Source organism: Tachypleus tridentatus, chromosome 6, assembly GCF_004210375.1.
Source record: "Tachypleus tridentatus isolate NWPU-2018 chromosome 6, ASM421037v1, whole genome shotgun sequence".
NCBI classification, from domain to species: Eukaryota; Metazoa; Arthropoda; class Merostomata; order Xiphosura; family Limulidae; genus Tachypleus; species Tachypleus tridentatus.
In genome coordinates, this window is record NC_134830.1 from 8,078,087 (window position 1) to 8,099,198 (window position 21,112).

General features: G+C 35.6%; 1 protein-coding gene across 1 annotated transcript; it reads right to left on the reverse strand.

The window, feature by feature from the left end:
- Positions 1-1,698: 1,698 nt before the first annotated feature.
- On the reverse strand, positions 1,699-19,694 carry LOC143251892 (alkaline phosphatase-like). Its single transcript, XM_076503227.1, has 8 exons — positions 19,563-19,694; positions 12,372-12,546; positions 9,926-10,104; positions 7,086-7,293; positions 6,561-6,701; positions 3,912-4,103; positions 3,028-3,150; positions 1,699-2,211 (listed from the first exon to the last, which is right to left on the reverse strand). Exons 1-8 carry the CDS (start codon positions 19,674-19,676, stop codon positions 1,811-1,813), a joined length of 1,533 nt encoding a protein of 510 aa, XP_076359342.1. The 5' UTR covers positions 19,677-19,694; the 3' UTR covers positions 1,699-1,810.
- Positions 19,695-21,112: the final 1,418 nt, after the last annotated feature.

Consider the following 21,112-nt stretch of genomic DNA (forward strand, 5'->3'; position numbering starts at 1 on the left):
AACATAATAATAAGATTAGCTGCGACTTTACAACAGCCGGTCACGCTTATTTGGTTGTAAATAGTAATATTCTTGTTAGTGGTCAATAATATACTTAACTTTTTATCCAGCAGTAGACATTAAAATGTATTTCATTGGTCACGTGGGTCACAGTTGCTTTATGACGGACAATAATGGACTTGTTAGTAGTAGCGAAGAATAATATATTTGTTGCTGGACACTTGGGTCACAATTAATCTCCAATGGTTAACGACATATTTTAGCGGTCACGCGGAGACATAGTTGTTGGTTTTTCTTTGATTGATATGATCGTCTGTACAGGTTGTTGACCCAAATGATCCGTAGTTATTGAGTGGTCAGACTATGTCTACTAACATTAGGACGTTCAGTGGGAAGACGTGATTTATGTAGCTATTTTGTGGTAGCCACGATATGTTATTGGTAGAGTATGTGTGTGTGTGCAAATACCCCAATATTCAGTAGTGGAAAAGGTCCATTATTTTCAGTTTTTAAAATAAACACGAACGTTTTCATGTAAGTCACGTACATTAATAGGGTAGAAAATAAAGCGCACATTGTATTGGAAAATAAAACCCTCTGTAGTGCTGGCTACGCACCTGGTTCGTAGTCACACTAAATCTCAGCTACTTGCTAGTAATCCGTTTTTTTGTAACATCTAAAGATGGTAGTAACAATTGTAACCATCCTGCTTAAGTAGGATAACGTTCTCCGGTGCAAGTGTATTACAATGATAAAAAACTAACATAAACATTAATAATTAATCATTATTGTAGTATGTTCCTACCTGCTCCTACATTCTCCTACACATATCAATCTCACTTCCAATCTATAAATTTAGTTAGTAGATTTAAATTAAGCTACATTTGCATTGTCTGAATCATTCTAAACTACATTTTTGATAATCTTTTTCAATATAATTCTTCGTAATTCGTGGTCACATTGTGTCAATGATATGGATAAATTATAAATAAAGTTTATTCAAATGAAGAAATAATTTTCATTTTTATACTACGGACTTTATTATAGATTAAATTAATTAATAATCGATTTGTCAACACTTTGTTACTCCTCTGTGCTCACCTAATTGGACAACATTCTATTATTTCGCTCAAACCACACCCATTGATTTGATAAAAAATATATTATTCCTTTCAAGTCATATCCACCTGATCTGGCAACAATATAGTATTCTTTCCAAACTACACCCACATAATCTAACAACAATTCTATATTCCTTTCAAACCACACCCACCTAATCTGGCAACAATCCTTTTATTCCTCTCAAACCACACCCACCTAATCTGACAACAATCCTTTATTCCTCTCAAACCACACCCACATTATCTGACAAAAATCCTTTATTCCTCTCAAACCTCACCCACCTTATCTGATAACAATATATTATTAAACTCAAATTGCACCAATAAAATATGAAGACTCCATTATTCCCTTAAAACCACACGTATAAGAATTACAGAATCCATCAGAACTGTCCTATCACCTCTATCTGAGTTGTTACCATCCCACCAGATAAGCATTCATTCTACATTCATACATAACCGAACATTATTATTCTAATTAACATCCACACGATTTCAACTGTATTTGTCTTTAAAACTAAGCATAATCCACTTCGAATTAACAAAAAGAACAACTTTGACTATTATTTTTCTCCACGCATTTATTTGGTTCCTATGCGACAGAAAGTCTAACAACAGCGTACCGTATTAATACAATTAGTTGGTCAGTGGTGATTAGTTAGGCTTCTATATCAGTTACTTTCGCGTGTTTATATCAGGTCTTTATACTGACTTGGGTAACATTCATTGCATGCGAAGACATAACATTTCACATTCCACCACCCAAACAGAATTGTTATAATAACCATGCGCCACAAGGAAATGGGGCTATTTTTCTTCACACTCCTGTTACTCCAATTTGAAGTATCCCTTTCTTCAACAGGTGGACAGTCATGACTCTGGGTTTGGTGGTTGTGTCGCCCTCTATCGCACGTGTCTTTGTTAGGACCGATGCACGCAGCGTAAGCCATAGCGTGAGGTATGTAAGTTTGCTCGAACACACCCCTGAAAAGGTGAGACATAGGTCCATGGGCGTATACCGTGACATCTTCCCCTCCGTGTGTGTCCCATCGTCGAGGGACCGCCGACTGTTGCACGTAATTTTTATGTTCTGAAAATAGAAGTCACTAAAAATCAACGATAACTAGAACGAACTGCTAAATTACATATTTTAATATTCATTATTATATTCCATATATTTTGTAACATTCAATTTAATCTGATATAATGGCATGTAAATATAGCTTTAAATTAACGTATTTTACGATCATTTTATATCCGAATTCTATTAGTTAAATATTTGATTTCTTCAAACAAAACTGAAACCAAAAATAGGGTTCATTTTGTAGTTTTATATGTCTTGTATTCTCTATATTCATAAACGGAATGCAAATATGTGTTTGTTTTTTTAATTTCGCGGAAAGCTACACGATGGCTATTTGCGCTTGCCGTCCCTAATTTAGCAGTATAAGACTAGATGGAAGGCAGCTAGTCATCATCACACACCGCCAACTCATGGGCTACTGTTTTACCAGCGAATAGTAGGATTGACAGTCATGCTATAACGCCTCCACGGCTGAAAGGGCAAGGATGTGTGGTGTGACAACGATTCGAACCTGCGACCTTTAGATTATAAGTCGAGCGCCGTAACCATTTGGCTATGCCTGGGCCAGGAAAGCAAATAATTTAAGATTTTTTAAATTTTTGGACAAAAGATATATAATTATTAGAATAAAACATTAGGATATTTTAATTCATCAAATAATAAAACAAATATTATAATTTAATTCGCAACGGTTGCTTGAGGTGCATTAATTTGTTGTCCTCCGGTAGAACATCGGTAAGCCTAATCTTATTATAAGAAATTTCATAATGAACTGATACTAAGGTAAGCCTAATTGTACTATAATGTCTTGTAAATTCTTACCAGTGTCGATGCCTGTAAGATTCTGTCTCCCTAACGGGAAATTTCTACTATACCCAGGTCCGTTTGAATACAGAAGAGTCGTGTATGGTAAACTGTCTACATCAGACACGTGGTCATCCGTTCCTAGTTTAGGACAAATATACGTATACAGTATTTTTAAGTAATGACATGCAAGTCAAGATTCGCAACATTTGGTTTAATTTTAATTATATGCTTTCTGTTATTTATTATTCTTGTTTACATTTTTAAGTATTATAATCTTTAACTTATTAATTTCGAATTTTACGTATTTTAATGTATGACATAAAACATAGTGCATTACGATTTATGTAATTTCATATCCGTAAGCCAACATTTAAAACTAACACTAGTTTCAGTTAGTGCTAGCGACGAGAAACACACAATTTCTTTTCTGATTAAATCATGGTGAATTATAACTAAAGTTATGTTTTCAATGGTAAAGTTATCATTTTTCTTTTGGTTGAAAATGAGATTTTTAGAACAAAACGTACAAATCAGGATTAAAACTTTTCCAAACTTCAACTCAAGACAAGTAATGTGCAATTATCAGTATTAAAAATGGTGTTTTCTCGAATACGACATTCATACTCGAATTTAACAGTAACATCGAATAACACGAACTTAAGAAACTTTTCAAATCCTTGAAAATTTAATTTTCAAGTACTCCAGTTGTTTTTTCATTATTATTTTAAAACTGCAAAATAAAGTTTATTAAGTGGGATAAAAAACAATTAGTCAACATAATTTCCTTAAACACATTTTATTTTGTTTGTTTTATTGTTGTTATATTCGTCACTCTGTTTTAGTATTGTCACTCAATACAAATCAATTTTACAGAATTATAAGGTAAAATTTCCAAATACCTAAAATTGGATTTCCTCGTTTAGGGTGACCACCAAAAGTAAACACGTGCGAATGATCTGAAGTCACAACAATTAAAGTGTCATCTTCTCTTGTCATCTCTAACGCTTTATTTACAGCGCTCTCTAGTGCCAATGTGTCCGTGAGAGCTCGATAAGCATTGTTAAAGTGGTGGGCATGGTCTATTCGGCCACCTGGTAATAAAATAGAACATTATTTTACTAGACATTATTTTTATGAACTTTGGTAGGTTTCGTGACTTAGTGCATAACAGTTTAATGTTATGTTACTTTAAATTATGAATTAGTTTATGAAAATAATTTAGCAAGCAAAAAAGTGGATAGTTATTTTATGTTGTATTCATAGCTTTGGAAATTAAATTTATTAATAGTTATTTTATATTGTACGAGGTCTGTTCAAAAAATACGCGGACAGACGTCATAAAACAAAATGTACTGTATTTAGAAGTTACAGGTCTGGGACCCCTTCAAAGTACTCTCCTCCCCAACGCACACACTTATCCCAACGGTGTTTCCACTTGTTGAAACAGTCCTGGTACGTTTCTTTTGTAATGTCCTCCAGCTCCTTCGTCGCATTTGCCTTAATCTCGGGAATCGTCTCAAATCTTCTTCCTTTCAAGGGTCTTTTGAGTTTGGGGAACAAGAAAAAATCGCAAGGAGCAAGGTCAGTTGAGTAGGGGGGGTGGGGAAGAACAGTGATCGAGTGTTTGGCAAAAAACTCACGAGTTCTGAGGGCTGAATTTCGCAGCAACGCGGTGCATCTTCAATTTTTCGGTCAAAATCTCGTAACAAGATCGAACTGATATCCCACACTCTTCAGCAAGCTCCCTGACAGTCAGACGTCGATTTGCCCGCACCAGGGTGTTGATTTTGTCGACGTGTGGGTCGTCAGTTGACGTGGAAGGACGTCCAGGACGCTCATCATCTTCAATGGACTGTCGACCATCCTTAAAACGTTCATGCCACTTGAAACATGCCGTACGCTTCATAGCAACATCACCATAAGCCGTGTTAAGCATAGTAAAAGTTTCAGTCGCAGATTTTCCAAGTTTAACACAAAATTTCACAGCAAGTCGTTGCTCCTTCAGGTCATTCATTCTGAAATCCGCCAAACGAAAAAATCGCACTTCACTTAAAACCGCGTAGCTAATACACAAATGAAGATATCTGCAATCGGGAAATGGCGTCGTAATTCAGCTGATCTGTGCGAATCTAGCGACACCAAGCGGATTCCCCTGGAACCAACTGGAGCCGCGCAATTCAAACAGTCCGCGTATTTTTTGAACAGCCCTCGTATTCATAGCTTTGGAAATTAAATTTATTAATAGTTATTTTATATTGTATTCGTAGCTTTGGAAATTAAATTTATTATTAGTTATTTTATATGTTATCCATACCTTTGGAAATTAAATTTATTGATAGTTATTTTATATTGTATTCGTAGCTTTGGAAATTAAATTTATTAATAGTTATTTTATATTGTATTCATAGCTTTGGAAATTAAATTTATTAATAGTTATTTTATATTGTATTCATAGCTTTGGAAATTAAATTTATTAATAGTTATTTTATATTGTATTCGTAGCTTTGGAAATTAAATTTATTAATAGTTATTTTATATTGTATTCGTACCTTTGGAAATTAAATTTAGTAATAGTTATTTTATATTGTATTCATAGCTTTGGAAATTAAATTTATTAATAGTTATTTTATATTGTATTCATAGCTTTGGAAATTAAATTTATTAATAGTTATTTTATATTGTATTCGTAGCTTTCGAAATTAAATTTATTAATAGTTATTTTATATTGTATTCGTACCTTTGGAAATTAAATTTATTAATAGTTATTTTATATTGTATTCATAGCTTTGGAAATTAAATTTATTAATAGTTATTTTATATTGTATTCATAGCTTTGGAAATGAGTACACTGGCCTATTTAGGTAGAGGCTAGATCCAGGGCTCATGGTTTAATGAGGGCCCTTTGATAATTTTATTGTATCATCCATAAAATTACATGAGATGTAGGACTTACAAAAATTATTACTCCGAGCCCACACAACTTTAAATTCGCCACAGAATTAGTAAGCTATTCACGTAATAACCAGTGAAGAAATGTAATAATATTACATAATATTAAATTAGCTAAAGCCATATCATTAAAGTGTGAAAATCGAACACCTTTTACAAACAAAGATTATAAAAAAGTAAACTTACATAATAAGAGAGAGGAAAAAAGAGAAATACACCTTTTATCAAAAATAATTTTAAAAATATATGAAAAAGGATTAAAGTCGCCTTCGACTAACAAGAATCATAACACAACAGGTCAGTTTCCTTCTCCCAACAGGAAACTGAGGGCGTCTGTAAATTATTACATTAACTGATGATGTAAGATAAACGACCGTAGTTAACAGTTTAATTGTGAACAATACATTAGGTTTGTCTATGGCCAATGGTGTTGGGGCTTGAATGATTTCCAGAGGATAACCGATCTCCGTACACGTACGTACCAGAATTTCCAAACAATGTCCTTAAAATATCTTCAGCTAAACTAATTTACTAGGTGTGGTTTCTATTATATTCAAGTAACAAACTGACATCGTGTATAAAGCAAAGGCTAAGTTTACCTTCTACTAACAGGAAAAACCCGTGAGGGTTCCTACGGAGTATTTCAATAGCTTTTTGTGTCATCTCAGCCAAGGAAGGTTCTCCACTAGGACTGCTGTCTCGGTCAGTTTCGTACGTCATGTGCGAGTAGTCAAACAAACCTGCAAGAAAACCAGAACCTGGCAGTTTAATGATAGTTTCACTTCAGTACCGGAATACTAAATAATAATTAAAAAATAGAAGATTCCAGTGGACGTTTGTATTTTTTTGTTTCATCTCAGTTACAGAAGTTGGCTGCAAATTACGATCAACAATGTCTGTCTTGAGCCCTGCTTGTGCATTCTGAGATGTGAATGTCCACCCATTTCATTTTTTGTCGTCCTTTCGTTATCTTTCTTCCGCTTTTCCTTCTAGAATAATTTTTGCATCTTGTTGGACTTTATGTCCAATATGGCTTCATATTTCAGTTGAAGAAATTATTTTTTTATTTAATTGAACTACCCCTTACTTGATCTTTAGAAACTAATCAAATAAACAGAAATTACCTAATAAGTAATCAATTTTCCCAGTATCAACTACTTCAAAGTCCTCTTTCTTCCACACAAAACGATGTCGCAGTTCTCGCATCTCTTTGTCCTTAAGCCACTCTTCAATCAGGTTCCTACCGTCCCCACGTCGTCCGACGTTAGCTGGACTTTCAGGATCTCGTATGCTTTGGGGCAGAAAATGACGACGTCCTCCACCAAGTATTACCTGAAGAACAAACAGTGCAAGTTTAGATTGTTTCAAGAAACAATAGAGTAAAGAAATAACCCAAAATAGCAGCGTAACATGAAATTCGTTTAGGCAGGATTAAAATATCTTATTCTGTGAGCCTATTTTCTTTCTCGTTTCGAAAGTTATACTTTTGTGCCCAGCAATACCAATCGCAGAGCGCGTATTTTGTTTTGAATTTCGCGCAAAGCTACTCGAGGACTATCTGCGCTAGCCATCCCTAATTTAGCAGTGTAAGACTAGAGGGAAGGCAGCTAGTCATCACCACCCACCTCCAACTCTTGGGCTACTCTTTTACCAACGAATAGTGGGATTGACCGTCACATTATAACGCCCCCACGGCTGAAACGGCAAGGATGTTTGGTGCGACCGGAATTCGAACCCGTGACCCTCGGATTACGAGTCAAACGCCTTAACACGCTTGGCCATGCCGGCCCAGAGAGCGCGTATACTCGATTCGAGCTTATTACTCATCAGAATCTCTACCAGCCTACCCTCAAATTAATCAAATACATCAGTTGAAAGGGTTTCACCTCCTGAGTCCACAACTGTGATTAGATCTTAAATCGGTCAAAGATGATGGAGCTGTGAACTAAAAGTTTGTATATGAAAAATCCACCGTATAAGCCGTTATACTGCAGCTAAAAAAAGACCTGAACCTGAAATGTAGATAACAGATTAACTTACAGTATCCGTTAAGAACTTCAGTTTTCCCGAACCTGAACTGTTAACAACAGAGGTTACTTGTATGTAGTATAAACTATACATCAATTCAAAGGCCAGGCGGTTAAGGAACTCGACTCGTAATCCGAGGGTCGCGGGTTCGAATCCCCGTCACACCAAACATGTTCGTCTTATCAGCCGTGAGGGGTGTTATAATTTGACGGTCAATCCCACTATTCTTTGGTAAATGAGTAGTTCAAGATTTGGAGGTGGGTGATGATGACTGTTTGCCTTCCCTCTAGTCTTACACTGCTAAATTAGGGACGGCTAGCACAGACAGCCCTCGTGTAACTTTGCGCGAAATTCAAAACAAACCAAACTTGAATTCAAAACGACCTATTTTGATGGCGTTAGGCCAACATCATTAGTTATATTTAAACATATTCATTTATTTATTGTATAAAAATTATAGTTAATACATTTCACTCCCATAGCACGACTACAATAAGGTAAATAAAGGATGAATACGTATTATCACTTATATCGTTTACAATTAGTGATGTCAAGAAAACCCACTTGTAGAGAAATATATATGCAAAAGCGGCTCGTTTGGGTTGAGAAAATATTTTACATAGAAGAGCGAACAACGTTTCGACCTTCTTCGGTCATCGTCAGGTTCACAAAGAAAGTAAGAGGTAACTGACCGGAAGCTGACCACATGTTTGGAAGGGGTTGTGTAACTGACTGTCGGAATGTAAAGGGCGGTATTAAATGTTTGAATATATAATTTTATTTATTTTATTATATTAATATAGGTATAAAGGCATTCCGTTATATTGGTTTATCAAACCAGGCACAAAACTGAAGTCTATACTATGTAAAAACTACACTGGCAAACACCACACCAACATTATTTATAAAATACAATGTGATAACTGCCACGACTTCTATATTGGAAAAACAAGTAGAAAAATGGAAACCAGATTCAAAGAACATAAAAAAGTCACCTTCACACGTCTTCGAACACTGCAAGTCAAAAAAACACAACATAACCATGGAAAACACTCAAATACTAAATAAAGAAACAAACATATACAAACGCAAAATTAAAGAAGCCTTACTTATACAACAACTTAAACCCAAAATAAACCAATATAAAGGAACGCCTTTATACCTATATTAATATAATAAAATAAATGAAATTATATATTCAAACATCTAATACCGCCCTCTACATTCCGACACTCAGTTACACAACCCCTTCCAAACATGTGGTCAGCTTCCGGTCAGTTACCTCTTTCTTTCTTTGTGAACCTGACGATGACCGAAGAAGGTCGAAACGTTGTTCGCTCTTCTATGTAAAATATTTTCTCAACCCAAACGAGCCGTTTTTGCATATATATTTCTCGTTTATAATTATTGTTGAGGTTTTCAGTTTTAAGAAGTATAACAATTTATCCTAATTTTTACTTTTACAGTACAGCGGAGAAATAAATATTGTGTGAACGTTTGAATGTGGAAAGATCATTTAGTCACCGTTTTTTAGTTGTTACTTTGAAGACTAATTAGCCAATCATCAATCTGCAATTGTTACTTTGAGAATACATCAACCAGTTACAGGGCTGTGGTTAATTTAAGTTTATTTCAGCCAATCACAGGTCTGTAGTTGTAGTTGTTAATAAACTTATCCACTGACCAGGTTCATCATGTATCAGTTTCCAAGGTGATGTTATCTTTACACCAAGTATGTTATAAGGTTATTTATTGGTTGGGTTAATTACCCATCATCTATTTTAAGAAGTACGCTCCACAAATAGAGAAATATAAAAGGTTAGTACATCAGCGAAACTTATATAATGCGTGAAACTGGTTTATATATACTGGCTAGCTTCGTCTCAACCACTCCCTCTGGAATTTTTGCCAATTAGATTCTTATGAAGTATCCTACATTTATGTGGCGGCCAGGTTCATCTTCAACCAGTTGCCTGGCGATGTCTTTACACGTATTGCGGGCATCTTCTGGCATCTTATCATCAGATTCCCAGTATCTGCTGGCGGAATGGGCGTACATGGCTGCTGGGGTGGCATGAGTTACCCTTGTTGTAGTGACCAGCCCAGTAGCTTTACCTACATGGAGATGAAGTAGGACATTTTCAAATTTTAACAGAATCTAACTTTATTAACATAAAGTGGTTTTTCGCATTTAGCCATTGTCTTATTGTCATGTGACATTCAGAGGTTCATTTATAAAGGTAGTATTTATTAGTTTTTAATTTAGCAATGGTTTATGTAGTTATAGATTTTTCTCGTAAACCTAGACTGTGCTTTTTAGGGCATAGTTGTCCATGATTTTGAATCGTAGGACAAGAAGAAACTCAGGAAAAATAATAAGTTAACAGGACCCTTTGACAATTCTTTGGGGATCTTTTATCACAGCAAATAGTTGGGGTTAGCTGTCACACCCACGGCCATAAAGTGTGGAATGCGTTTTTAGGGAAAGTACCGCAAAATACGGGTTCTTGAATTCAAAGGTATGGCATGGAAACCACGCCTGGACTAGTAGAATATTGAGTGTGATAGCTGTTAAGTAAAAAAAACAAACAACAAATTAAAACCAACACTATATTATGTTTATTGTACAATTATCTTTAGTTATTTGACACTATATCTTACCCCCCGAAATCTAACGAAATATAAATCTATTTGGCCTGAGAACTGTAACAAAAACACGTTAACTGCTAATGCTTATTTTTAAACTTCTCTTAACTTGTTTATTGCGACTCGAAATCACAAATGAATAGCACTCGACTCGTAATCTGAGGGTCGCGGGTTCGAATCCTCGTCATATCAAACATGCTAACCCTTTCATCCGTGGAGACGTTTAGTGGCGATCAATCCTACTATTCAATGGTAAAAGAGTAGCCGAAGAGTTGGCGGGGATGGTGATGAATAGCTATTTTACACTGCTAAATTAGGGACGGCTAACGCAGATAGCCCTCGGGTAGCTTTGCGTGAAATTAAAAAAAAAGACAAATATAAGTGAATTAAAAAAAGAATATCTCATTTATATTTTTGTCTCCAATTGGTTACCGTTCAATAGTGTTTTCGTTCAGTGCGAGAATACATCACTTGAGTTGGAAGACAAAAAATATATATGAAATGCCATCTATATATATCCAGTATAATAATTTAAAACTTTCAATTTAAACATTCGAAAGTCGATGACATACTGGAAAACTAATAGGCCTAAAACTTGTTATAAAAACAAATTAACTGCAAGTTCGTTTTTCAAATCTCTCTTATTCGATGCCATACTGGAAAACCAATAGGCCTGAAACTTGTTATAAAAACTAATTAACTGCAGGTTCGTTTTTCAAATCTCTCTTATTCGATGACATACTAGAAAACTAATTGGTTTAGAACTTGTATAAAAAAAATTAACTACAGGTTTGTTTTTCAAATCTCTCTTATTTGCCTATTTCGCCACTTTTTGTCGATTTTCATGTGATAAACAACAACAAAACATTAAGTAATCCAGATAACAATAACATTGAATTCCATATAATAAAACCAACAAAAAAAGACTGATGACAATGAAGTCTACTTTCATGTGATAAAAAAGCAACATACAAGATAGGTAACAATGACTTTGGTTTCCATGGGATAAAAAAGAAGAACAGATAAGAAAGATAACAACGACTTTTGTTTTCATGGAATAAAACCAAAGACAAGATAAATAACAATCTTTTCGAATTTCATGTGTTAACAATCAATAACCGATACGTATAATGATGACGTCAAATTTCACGTGATAAAACCAACAAACAATTTGTTGGTTTGTTTGGAATTATACACAAAGCTGTAAAATGGGTTATCTGTGCTTTGCCCACCAGGGGTGTTGAAACCCGGTTTCTAGCGTTGCAAGTCCGCATACATACCGTTGTGCTAGTTGGCGGGATGGAGGTGAAAAAATGGCAAATCAAAGATGTTGGCTTGATGGTTAGGGCACTCGACATTCTCAATATGTGAGTTGTGGGATGAACCCCAGTCACCGAATAAGCTCGCCCTTTCAGCTATGGCGACGTTGTATTGGGATGGTAACCCCCACTATTTCACAGTAAAGAGTGTGCCAAGAGTCGGCGGTGAATGGTATTGACTCTGCCTTTCCTCTACTGCTATGATTTAAAAATTATGAACGGCCAGTGCAAATAGCCTTCGAGTAGCTTTGCGCGAAATTCGACAACCAAACCTCTTAAGTTTTTTTACGATTTTATATGCTATTTTCTTAGTTTTAATATTTATTTATTTATTTATACCGAAAATACTAACTTCATTTACTGTTGAAGACCATAATAATCAACTACTTGTTCTCTGTGCAACATATTAAAGCTTACCTTCTTGTTGTGTCCAGTCGGTTAAACAAGGGATCCTGGCGGTGATGCTAGATAAACAGTTTTCATAAAGGCCACTGTCATCCAGACCCAGTGTTTCGTAGCGACTTTTAACTCCACTCAGTAAAGCAGTGGCGCAAGCTCCCGAATCTCCCACTTGACTGTCGATGTTGTATGTCTATGTATACAGAGAAGTTGAGATGAGGTGTAACATGCAACCAATGTACAGTGTTATAGCCCTTGTTGGTTTTTTTTTTAATGGATTAGCCCGTTTCTAGCTTTTGGTTAAATGCGTTTTTTTTTTATTGCAAGACCAACAGTTTTCGTGGGAATCTCGAATTATTGTAAATTGAAGACCATATAACCGAAATAAACACAATTAAAAATATAAAGGAATCATATTGAGTGACATAGCACCTCGACTATTTCTTTCTTTTTGTAATACAACTTTAACAGCTTTTCTTTTCTCCTATTAACATAATTTAGATGGCGCGTATGTAGCGCAGAATCTGTGAATGGAGCAGGCTTCGCTTTTGTTCCTCAATACAAGTCTTCTGTGTCCGTACAACCTAATAAGTGAGTTATTTGTATTTCGAGAAGCACTGTTTTAGAAGTTTTATTTATAGTCTAAACTACAGTCGTTTATAAAACAAATGAAGTATCTTATGCTAATAAAAAACCTCCGTATCTTACCTTCAGTTTTTTTATTAAATAAAATTAAGCTCCTGGCTTCTAAATAATAGCAATGCGTATTTTAAATTTTTCGACTGAAAAAGACAGTATCTGTGTGTCGTGAAAATACACTTTCTATGAATAATTTGATATACAAGTAATTATATTATTGGAGTCTTTAAAACTTACTGACACTAAGTTAGTCCAAACAGTTACGTGAAACAATGGAATATGTTCGATCAACTTAGTATCTTTATTGCAACAGTAATTATTTAAAAATAGGATTTCTAGAATAATAATGAAAAATCCTAATCGTAGATACCGACATCTGTAAGTAACCTGTGTTAGGCCTAACGCTACTTAAGCCTTTACTAAGTTTGGAATTTATGCACAAAGTTACACCATGGACTTGTCTGTGTTCCGCTCATCACCGGTATCGGTGTGAGCCTGCAGACATACTGTTGTGCCAATGGGAGGCACTTTATTAAATACGGCTTATATTCGATAAAGAGATGAATTAAAATTCCAAGTTGTGTACGTTGTTTGCTTTAGTTTAGTTAGGGCTAAGCCTTACTGTACTTAGTATCAATAAACAAATTTACAATGTTATTCCACAACCTAACATTAAGGGAGAGCGAGCAGAACTGAAACACCTGCTCTAATTCTCAGATCTGTTGACCAATTAAAAAATCTAAGTTTAAAGTGTCGTCCATTTTACAAAAATGAATATGACAATCATATTTTTGAGGTAAGTGTTACAGTAAAAAAATATTATTATTCACCCGTTAAAAGTTAAGTTTAAGGAACTATACTGTGTTTTCTTGTGACTAAGAGAATAGAGCGACTAGTGTTATGAATCAACAAAGTTAGGTATATATCAAACGTTGGTGAAACTCCTGAATCTTTTGTGAATTATTTGCGAGTAAAAAATAGTGATAAACATTTTATGAGATATTATAGTTCTTCCTAGTACCATTTATTCAGTGTTTCACAAAAGCTAAAAAATTTCAAAATATCATAAAAGAAAAAATAGGCATAGCACTTGTGCAACATGACACCATGCTGGAAACAGTAAAGGCAAATCAATACGACAAGTAGCAAAATATTGAGGGGTATCGAAAATGTACTTGCAAGATACGTAAAGAAATACAACAGTTATCCAAATACCAGACTGGCATCTCATTACACTCAAAGCCAAGTTTTCAATGAAAGCGAAAAAACACAAAATACATTGCAGAATACCTAACAACTGCATCAAAGTTGTTTCGTCATCTTATTCCTATCAAAGTGAGACAACAAGCTAATAAACTGGCTCTGAAGAACAAATTCAGAATACCAACAAACTGGATTGAGACAAAGATGGACGGAAATTATTGATTTACAGGCGTTATGCACAGGCATTCAACTCTCTCAGTCCGTTTTTCTGAGACAACATAATTGATATGCGCATCTGTTTTCAGCAGACATACAGTGAATGACTTTTCAATCTTTTGGAAACACTTATAAGTGATAAGAATGTTGGAAGAAGAATACATCATATGAACGAAGAGTCCAAGGTTTGTAAGAAGGACCAGAAACAAGTGTGTCAATTGATGTCGTGTGAACTTGTGACAGTTTGGGATATCATTTCTGCAGCACTGTTCCCAGCTCTGATAAGACAAAGGAAAAATACAAAAACATTTTCCTTACTGGTGCTTCTGAAGATTCCTTAGGATTGGTGTCTTAGTCTGGTTGGATGAATAGTTAGTTACCTATTCATAAAAGTCTTGAAACATTTTCTTACACACAGTCATTCTTCCAAGGAAAATCTTGTCATTCTAGTCAACAATAACCATGAGAGCCATCTGCCTGTAGGTGTTCTGGAGTATGCAAAGGACCATGGAGTACATACTATCATGTTGCATCTACACAAAAAATAAAACCCAGACACTATATCAGTCTCATTTTGGCCCGATTAAGACCTACTTTATGCTGAGGCAAACAGCTCGATGACAGAAAACACTGGCAAATGCATTACAATAAATAAAATGGCACAGTTGATGGATGCTGTATGGATAAAAGTTGCTACTCCAGCCAATATTACTGCTGGCTTCAAAACTTCTGTGAGACATGTCTTTTCAGATGACGATTTCCTTGCATCATCTATCACTAATAAACGTTACATTAACAATAATCAAGAAGTTGCAGAACCAGGCCCACTTGTGACAGATACTGTTACATCATTACTAATGACTATGACGAGAAACCAGTCATCACCAAGTCCTTGTTGAGCATATCCATCTGATCACGTGAATAATGAGTTCATACATAAACCTTTTCGTCTGCACAGTTACAACCAGGTCTGAGTTGTGCAACTCGTCACGATGATTAGGTCAATACACAAATGTCTTCATCTGTACAGTCAAACCCCACTTCAGGTCCTACTGTCTTTATTACACTTGAACAAGTTTGGGAATTGCCAAAGGTAAGATGCTGCTATTTATTTAACAGCTTGAATCGGATTTCACAAAAGAAAATCTGAAATTGTTTCATTAGTATTTCGTGTATTGGTAAATTTCGCAGGTTGTTCAGAGAACATTTTATCAGACCGTGGTCGAAAAAGAAACAAATAGTATTAGCTATAACAACATCAGGAATGAAACATATGAAGAACGAATCCCAAACCTAGACCAGCAAAAAGGGCAAACAATACTTCACTAAGAGCCTTTAGAGACAGTTGGTGGTAGAGCCAAATAAAGACAGTCCATCCTCTCATGATGATGATGACAGTAACTCTTGGAAAGACAGTCCATCCTCTGATGATGATGACAGTATCTCTTGGAAAGACAGTCCATCCTCTGATGATGGTGATGACAGTAACTCTTGGAAAGACAGTCCATCCTCTGATGATGATGACAGTATCTCTTGGAAAGACAGTCCATCCTCTGATGATGATGATGACAGTATCTCTTGGAAAGACAGTCCATCCTCTGATGATGATGACAGTATCTCTTGGAAAGACAGTCCATCCTCTGATGATGATGACAGTAACTCTAGGAAAGACACTCCATCCTCTCATGATGATGATGACAGTAACTCTTGGAAAGACAGTTCATCCTCTGATGATGATGACAGTAACTCTTGGAAAGACAGTCCATCCTCTGATGATGATGATGACAGCAACTCTTGGAAAGACAGTCCATCCTCTCATGATGATGATGATGACAGTAACTCTTGGAAAGACAGTCCATCCTCTCATGGTGATGATGACAGTAACTCTTGGAAAGACAGTCCATCCTCTGATGATGATGACAGTATCTCTTGGAAAGACAGTTCATCCTCTGATGATGATGACGATGACAGTAACTCTTGGAAAGACAGTCCATCCTCTGATGATGGTGATGACAGCAACTCTTGGAAAGACAGTCCATTCTCTGATGATGATGATGACAGTATCTCTTGGAAAGACAGTCCATCCTCTGATGATGATGACAGTATCTCTTGGAAAGACAGTCCATCCTCTGATGATGATGACAGTAACTCTTGGAAAGACAGTCCATCCTCTGATGATGATGACAGTATCTCTTGGAAAGACAGTCCATCCTCTGATGATGATGATGACAGTAACTCTTGAAAAGACAGTCCATCCTCTGATGATGATGATGATGACAGTAACTCTTGGAAAGACAGTCCATCCTCTGATGATGGTGATGACAGTAACTCTTGGAAAGACAGTCCATCCTCTGATGATGGTGATGACAGTAACTCTTGGAAAGACAGTCCATCCTCTGATGATGATGACAGTATCTCTTGGAAAGACAGTCCATCCTCTGATGATGATGACAGTAACTCTAGGAAAGACAGTCCATCCTCTCATGATGATGATGACAGTAACTCTTGGAAAGACAGTCCATCCTCTGATTATGATGATGACAGCAACTCTTGGAAAGACAGTCCATCCTCTCATGATGATGATGATGACAGTAACTCTTGGAAAGACAGTCCATCCTCTCATGATGATGATGATGACAGTAACTCTTGGAAAGACAGTCCATCCTCTCATGATGATGATGACAGCAACTCTTGGAAAGACAGTCCATCCTCTCATGATGATGATGATGACAGTAACTCTTGGAAAGACAGTCCATCCTCTCATGATGATGATGACAGTAACTCTTGGAAAGACAGTCCATCCTCTGATGATGATGACAGTATCTCTTGGAAAGACAGTCCATCCTCTGATAATGATGACAGTAACTCTTGGAAAGACAGTCCATCCTCTGATGATGGTGATGACAGTAACTCTTGGAAAGACAGTCCATCCTCTGATGATGGTGATGACAGTAACTCTTGGAAAGACAGTCCATCCTCTGATGATGATGACAGTATATCTTGGAAAGACAGTCCATCCTCTGATGATGATGACAGTAACTCTTGGAAAGACAGTCCATCTTCTGATGATGATGATGATGACAGTAACTCTTGGAAAGACAGTCCATCCTCTGATGATGGTGATGACAGCAACTCTTGGAAAGACAGTCCATCCTCTCATGATGATGATGACAGTATCTCTTTTGTGGATAGTGATGATAACAATGATGGGGAGACAGAACAAACAACAAGTTTACAGTTAGGAAATTGTGATTACAACAACCTTACGACTCGCAGCTATATGTTGGCTGAAATGGAAATACAGAAAAGTCGTAAACCAGTTTATTATGTGGGCAAAGTGCTGTCAGAATTTGATAAAGATGGTGACTGTGAGGTATAATTTCTAAGAAAACATAGAAAGTTAGCAAATATGTTTTAAAACCGAGAGCTCAAGATAAGGAAACAGTCAGGAAAGACCGAATCAAACTAGTCATGCCAAAACCAGTGGCCAAAGGCACAAGGAATGAACTAAACTTTCAAGTCAGTTTTGGAAATATCCTTGTTCGTTCAAAGTTAGAAAAGTTGATGTAGTTGACAAACATCCCGACAAAGTTATTTTTATTGAAATGTTTAATGGTGACAAAGTATAATATTAAAGTTTTATTGCAGCTACGTATGTTGTGTAACAGACAACGATAAGTTAGATGTAAATAAGCTGAGGAAACTGTTGATTATTTTGTGTAACAAATATTGCCTTGGATTATTTACTTATAATTCTGTTTAATATTATTCCATTTATATTCTATCACAGTACCATGTTATTTATAAGCATTATTTAATATGTTATGTCAGATGTGTTTATTCGTTTGCTTTATATACGTACAATTAGGATGTTCTCTATATTTTCATTCAGATAGTGTTTATCAATATAACTCTGTATTGTGACGTTTCATTCCAAACCTGTTTACATTTATCTAATGGTATAATTACATGAGAATTACTTGTTCCTTTCAGATAATATGTCTTTACAAATAAACAGCAAATCCTTTATGATTACATGTACCTGGATATGGAGTAATTGTATTTTATGAAATCTTTTATGTTTATGTCTCATTTCTCCCTCATAAGTTTCAGTTCACCCCAAAACTAAGCACCTTGTAAACTATGTAATAATTCCAAATATAAATATAAAATAATAATCATGAACATTTGCCCAATTTCAGAATTTCCTAAAGTTTCTAATTCAAGTTAAACAATTGTCCATGTTTAATAGCTGGATCTTGACAAAGACAAAGAAAACAGACGTGTTCTACCCGCTCTCCCCTACAACTTTTTCCAAACTTTGAAATTTCTTTTACAAAATTTATACTAAATTACATTTACATCAGTGTTTTGTTTGCATCTAATGAGTCTCCGGATTTACAACGCTAAAATCAGGGGTTCGATTCCCCTCGGTGGGCTGAGCAGATAGCCCTTTGTGGCTTTGCTATACGAAAAACACCCACACCCACATGCATCTAATGAAATTAAGTACATGTGCATTTAGGTAGTAAAGTGCGCGCGCATAAATATAGGACGGACAAAACTAAGTACTATTGCAATAGGTTACATTATTCCATTTCACGATACTTTAAAAAACAATGACGCAATAAAGGTACATTCCACATGATTTTCCAAAACCACGTGGTTGAGTGACGATTTCGTAATTAGAAATTACTAAGAGTATTGTTTTAACTTTTTTATGGTAAGTACTTAAAACCATGGATGCAAGCCTATGCAACTCATTAAATAATTAAGAACTTATTAAACAACCCCAGTGCCTCACCACTAACACTGCCCATTGATGAAACCAGAAGTGACATATGAGGGGCACTTCCCCTTCAAGTGTGAAAATGGCTCCGATTAGCACTTGAGAGGTATTTCTACTCAGGCTGTATTAACATATATCACAAATTAGGTCAAACAGTTGGGTCCACAGATGAATTGGGGGACCACGCAATATTAGTATTTTAATGCCCCCCCCCCAAAGCCTGTTGTGAAATGGTGCTCCCAAACGAGAGTAGCTTGAAACCGTCCAACACATAAGTGGATTGTTTAATTACTTTCAAGACATGTATGTTTATTTGTTTGTCTATAGTGTTTTACAAACGCTTATCCTATTCCAGATCTCACCTTCGCCAATGCTACGTGTTCAAACTTGTCGAAAGCTAGGCTGGTTTCTTCCCCGGACTGACCACGATGTTGACCACGTAAAATGCGGGCAGCTGTGATAGTGGTCAGTCCCATTCCATCGCCAACAAATAAAATTATGTTTTGGCAACATTATAATTCCGCTCATGTTTCAGGTTACGAAGAAGGTTTCCTTTGACTTCTGATACCAGTGCCATCTATCTATAAAGAAGAAAACAAAAGTAACATCGATTAGTAGCTCCTTTACCAACTTTAATAAGCGCATGTAATAATAAACTGTAAACTTTTGTCAATGAAGTTAGAAAGAAAATTACTTTGAATCTTCAGATGATAATTAATTTTAAAATTTCAGTCAACTTTTCGCCAATGATCAGGATTACTAGTACAAAAACGTGACTATTAGCGCTGATGAAGCCACAATGGCGAAACGTTGACTGAAACAGAAAGTTATTATTATTTAATCCAAATTGTCTAAATATATCAAGTATGCATTATAAATTTTAAAAAAATTGCAACATAAAAAGGGACATAATTTTTATTATATTTCAAAGTGAAAATTATTTAATTTCTACAACACATTAATGAAAATTACATCGAACATCAAAAGACAAGTCAGTACGCCTAGCTTCAAAACACGTAAAAAATTAATCAAATATTGTATTAAACAATAACTGACATCTGTCTAAGTTTTCTAGAGGTACTGGGAGAGATTGAATAAAATGTTTAAAATGTTCTAAATTTGGGAACGCTGCTAAACAAGTTTTTACACATGTGAGTTTTTTTGTTTCAGAATTTCGTGAAAAGATACACAAGGTTTATCTGCACATAATTGTCTCTAATTTCTCTGCGACAGGCCAGAAGGAAGGAAGTTTGTCGTCAGTATTCACTGTTAGTTCTTGAATTAATCTTGTTTGATCGAATAGTGGGATCTTTACTGTTATAACGTGAACATCACAGCCAGGGTGAATATACTATCATTCCCATCCAACTGTGCCTCAGAAAACTGGGATTAAACACAAATTTTGAGGCAAAAGGGACACGAACCAAGAATCATCAGATATATAATCTGAGCATGATAATCAGTAAGCCACGTCCAGTCCAACATATTTAACAATGGCGTCATTTTTGAAGCAATGGATGTGTTTCCATAGTTACGATTTTGCTGTCTGTCTCGATAATTACGGTTCTTCTGTTTGTCACCAAGACACTATCATGCAGCCAGCGACTCTTAGACATTCTAAACCTTGTTATAATCCCCAAATCAATCCTACCTTTCTACCGGAACTTTTCTACACACTCCACTGTGTCTAGTGACTATTTCCCTATCTCTTTTACTCTACAAATTAACGGACAAGCCATATATCCCTGTAGCTCCCAACAATTACATAATAATCGACTGAAACACTTTTAACACTTCACTACACACCTTAGACACTTACCTAATTCATAACTAAGGCATCATTTAAAGGTCACCAAGATATTTGGGTAGAAAAGGTCACGAAAGTCATTACTCAAGCAACACAAAAGACAAC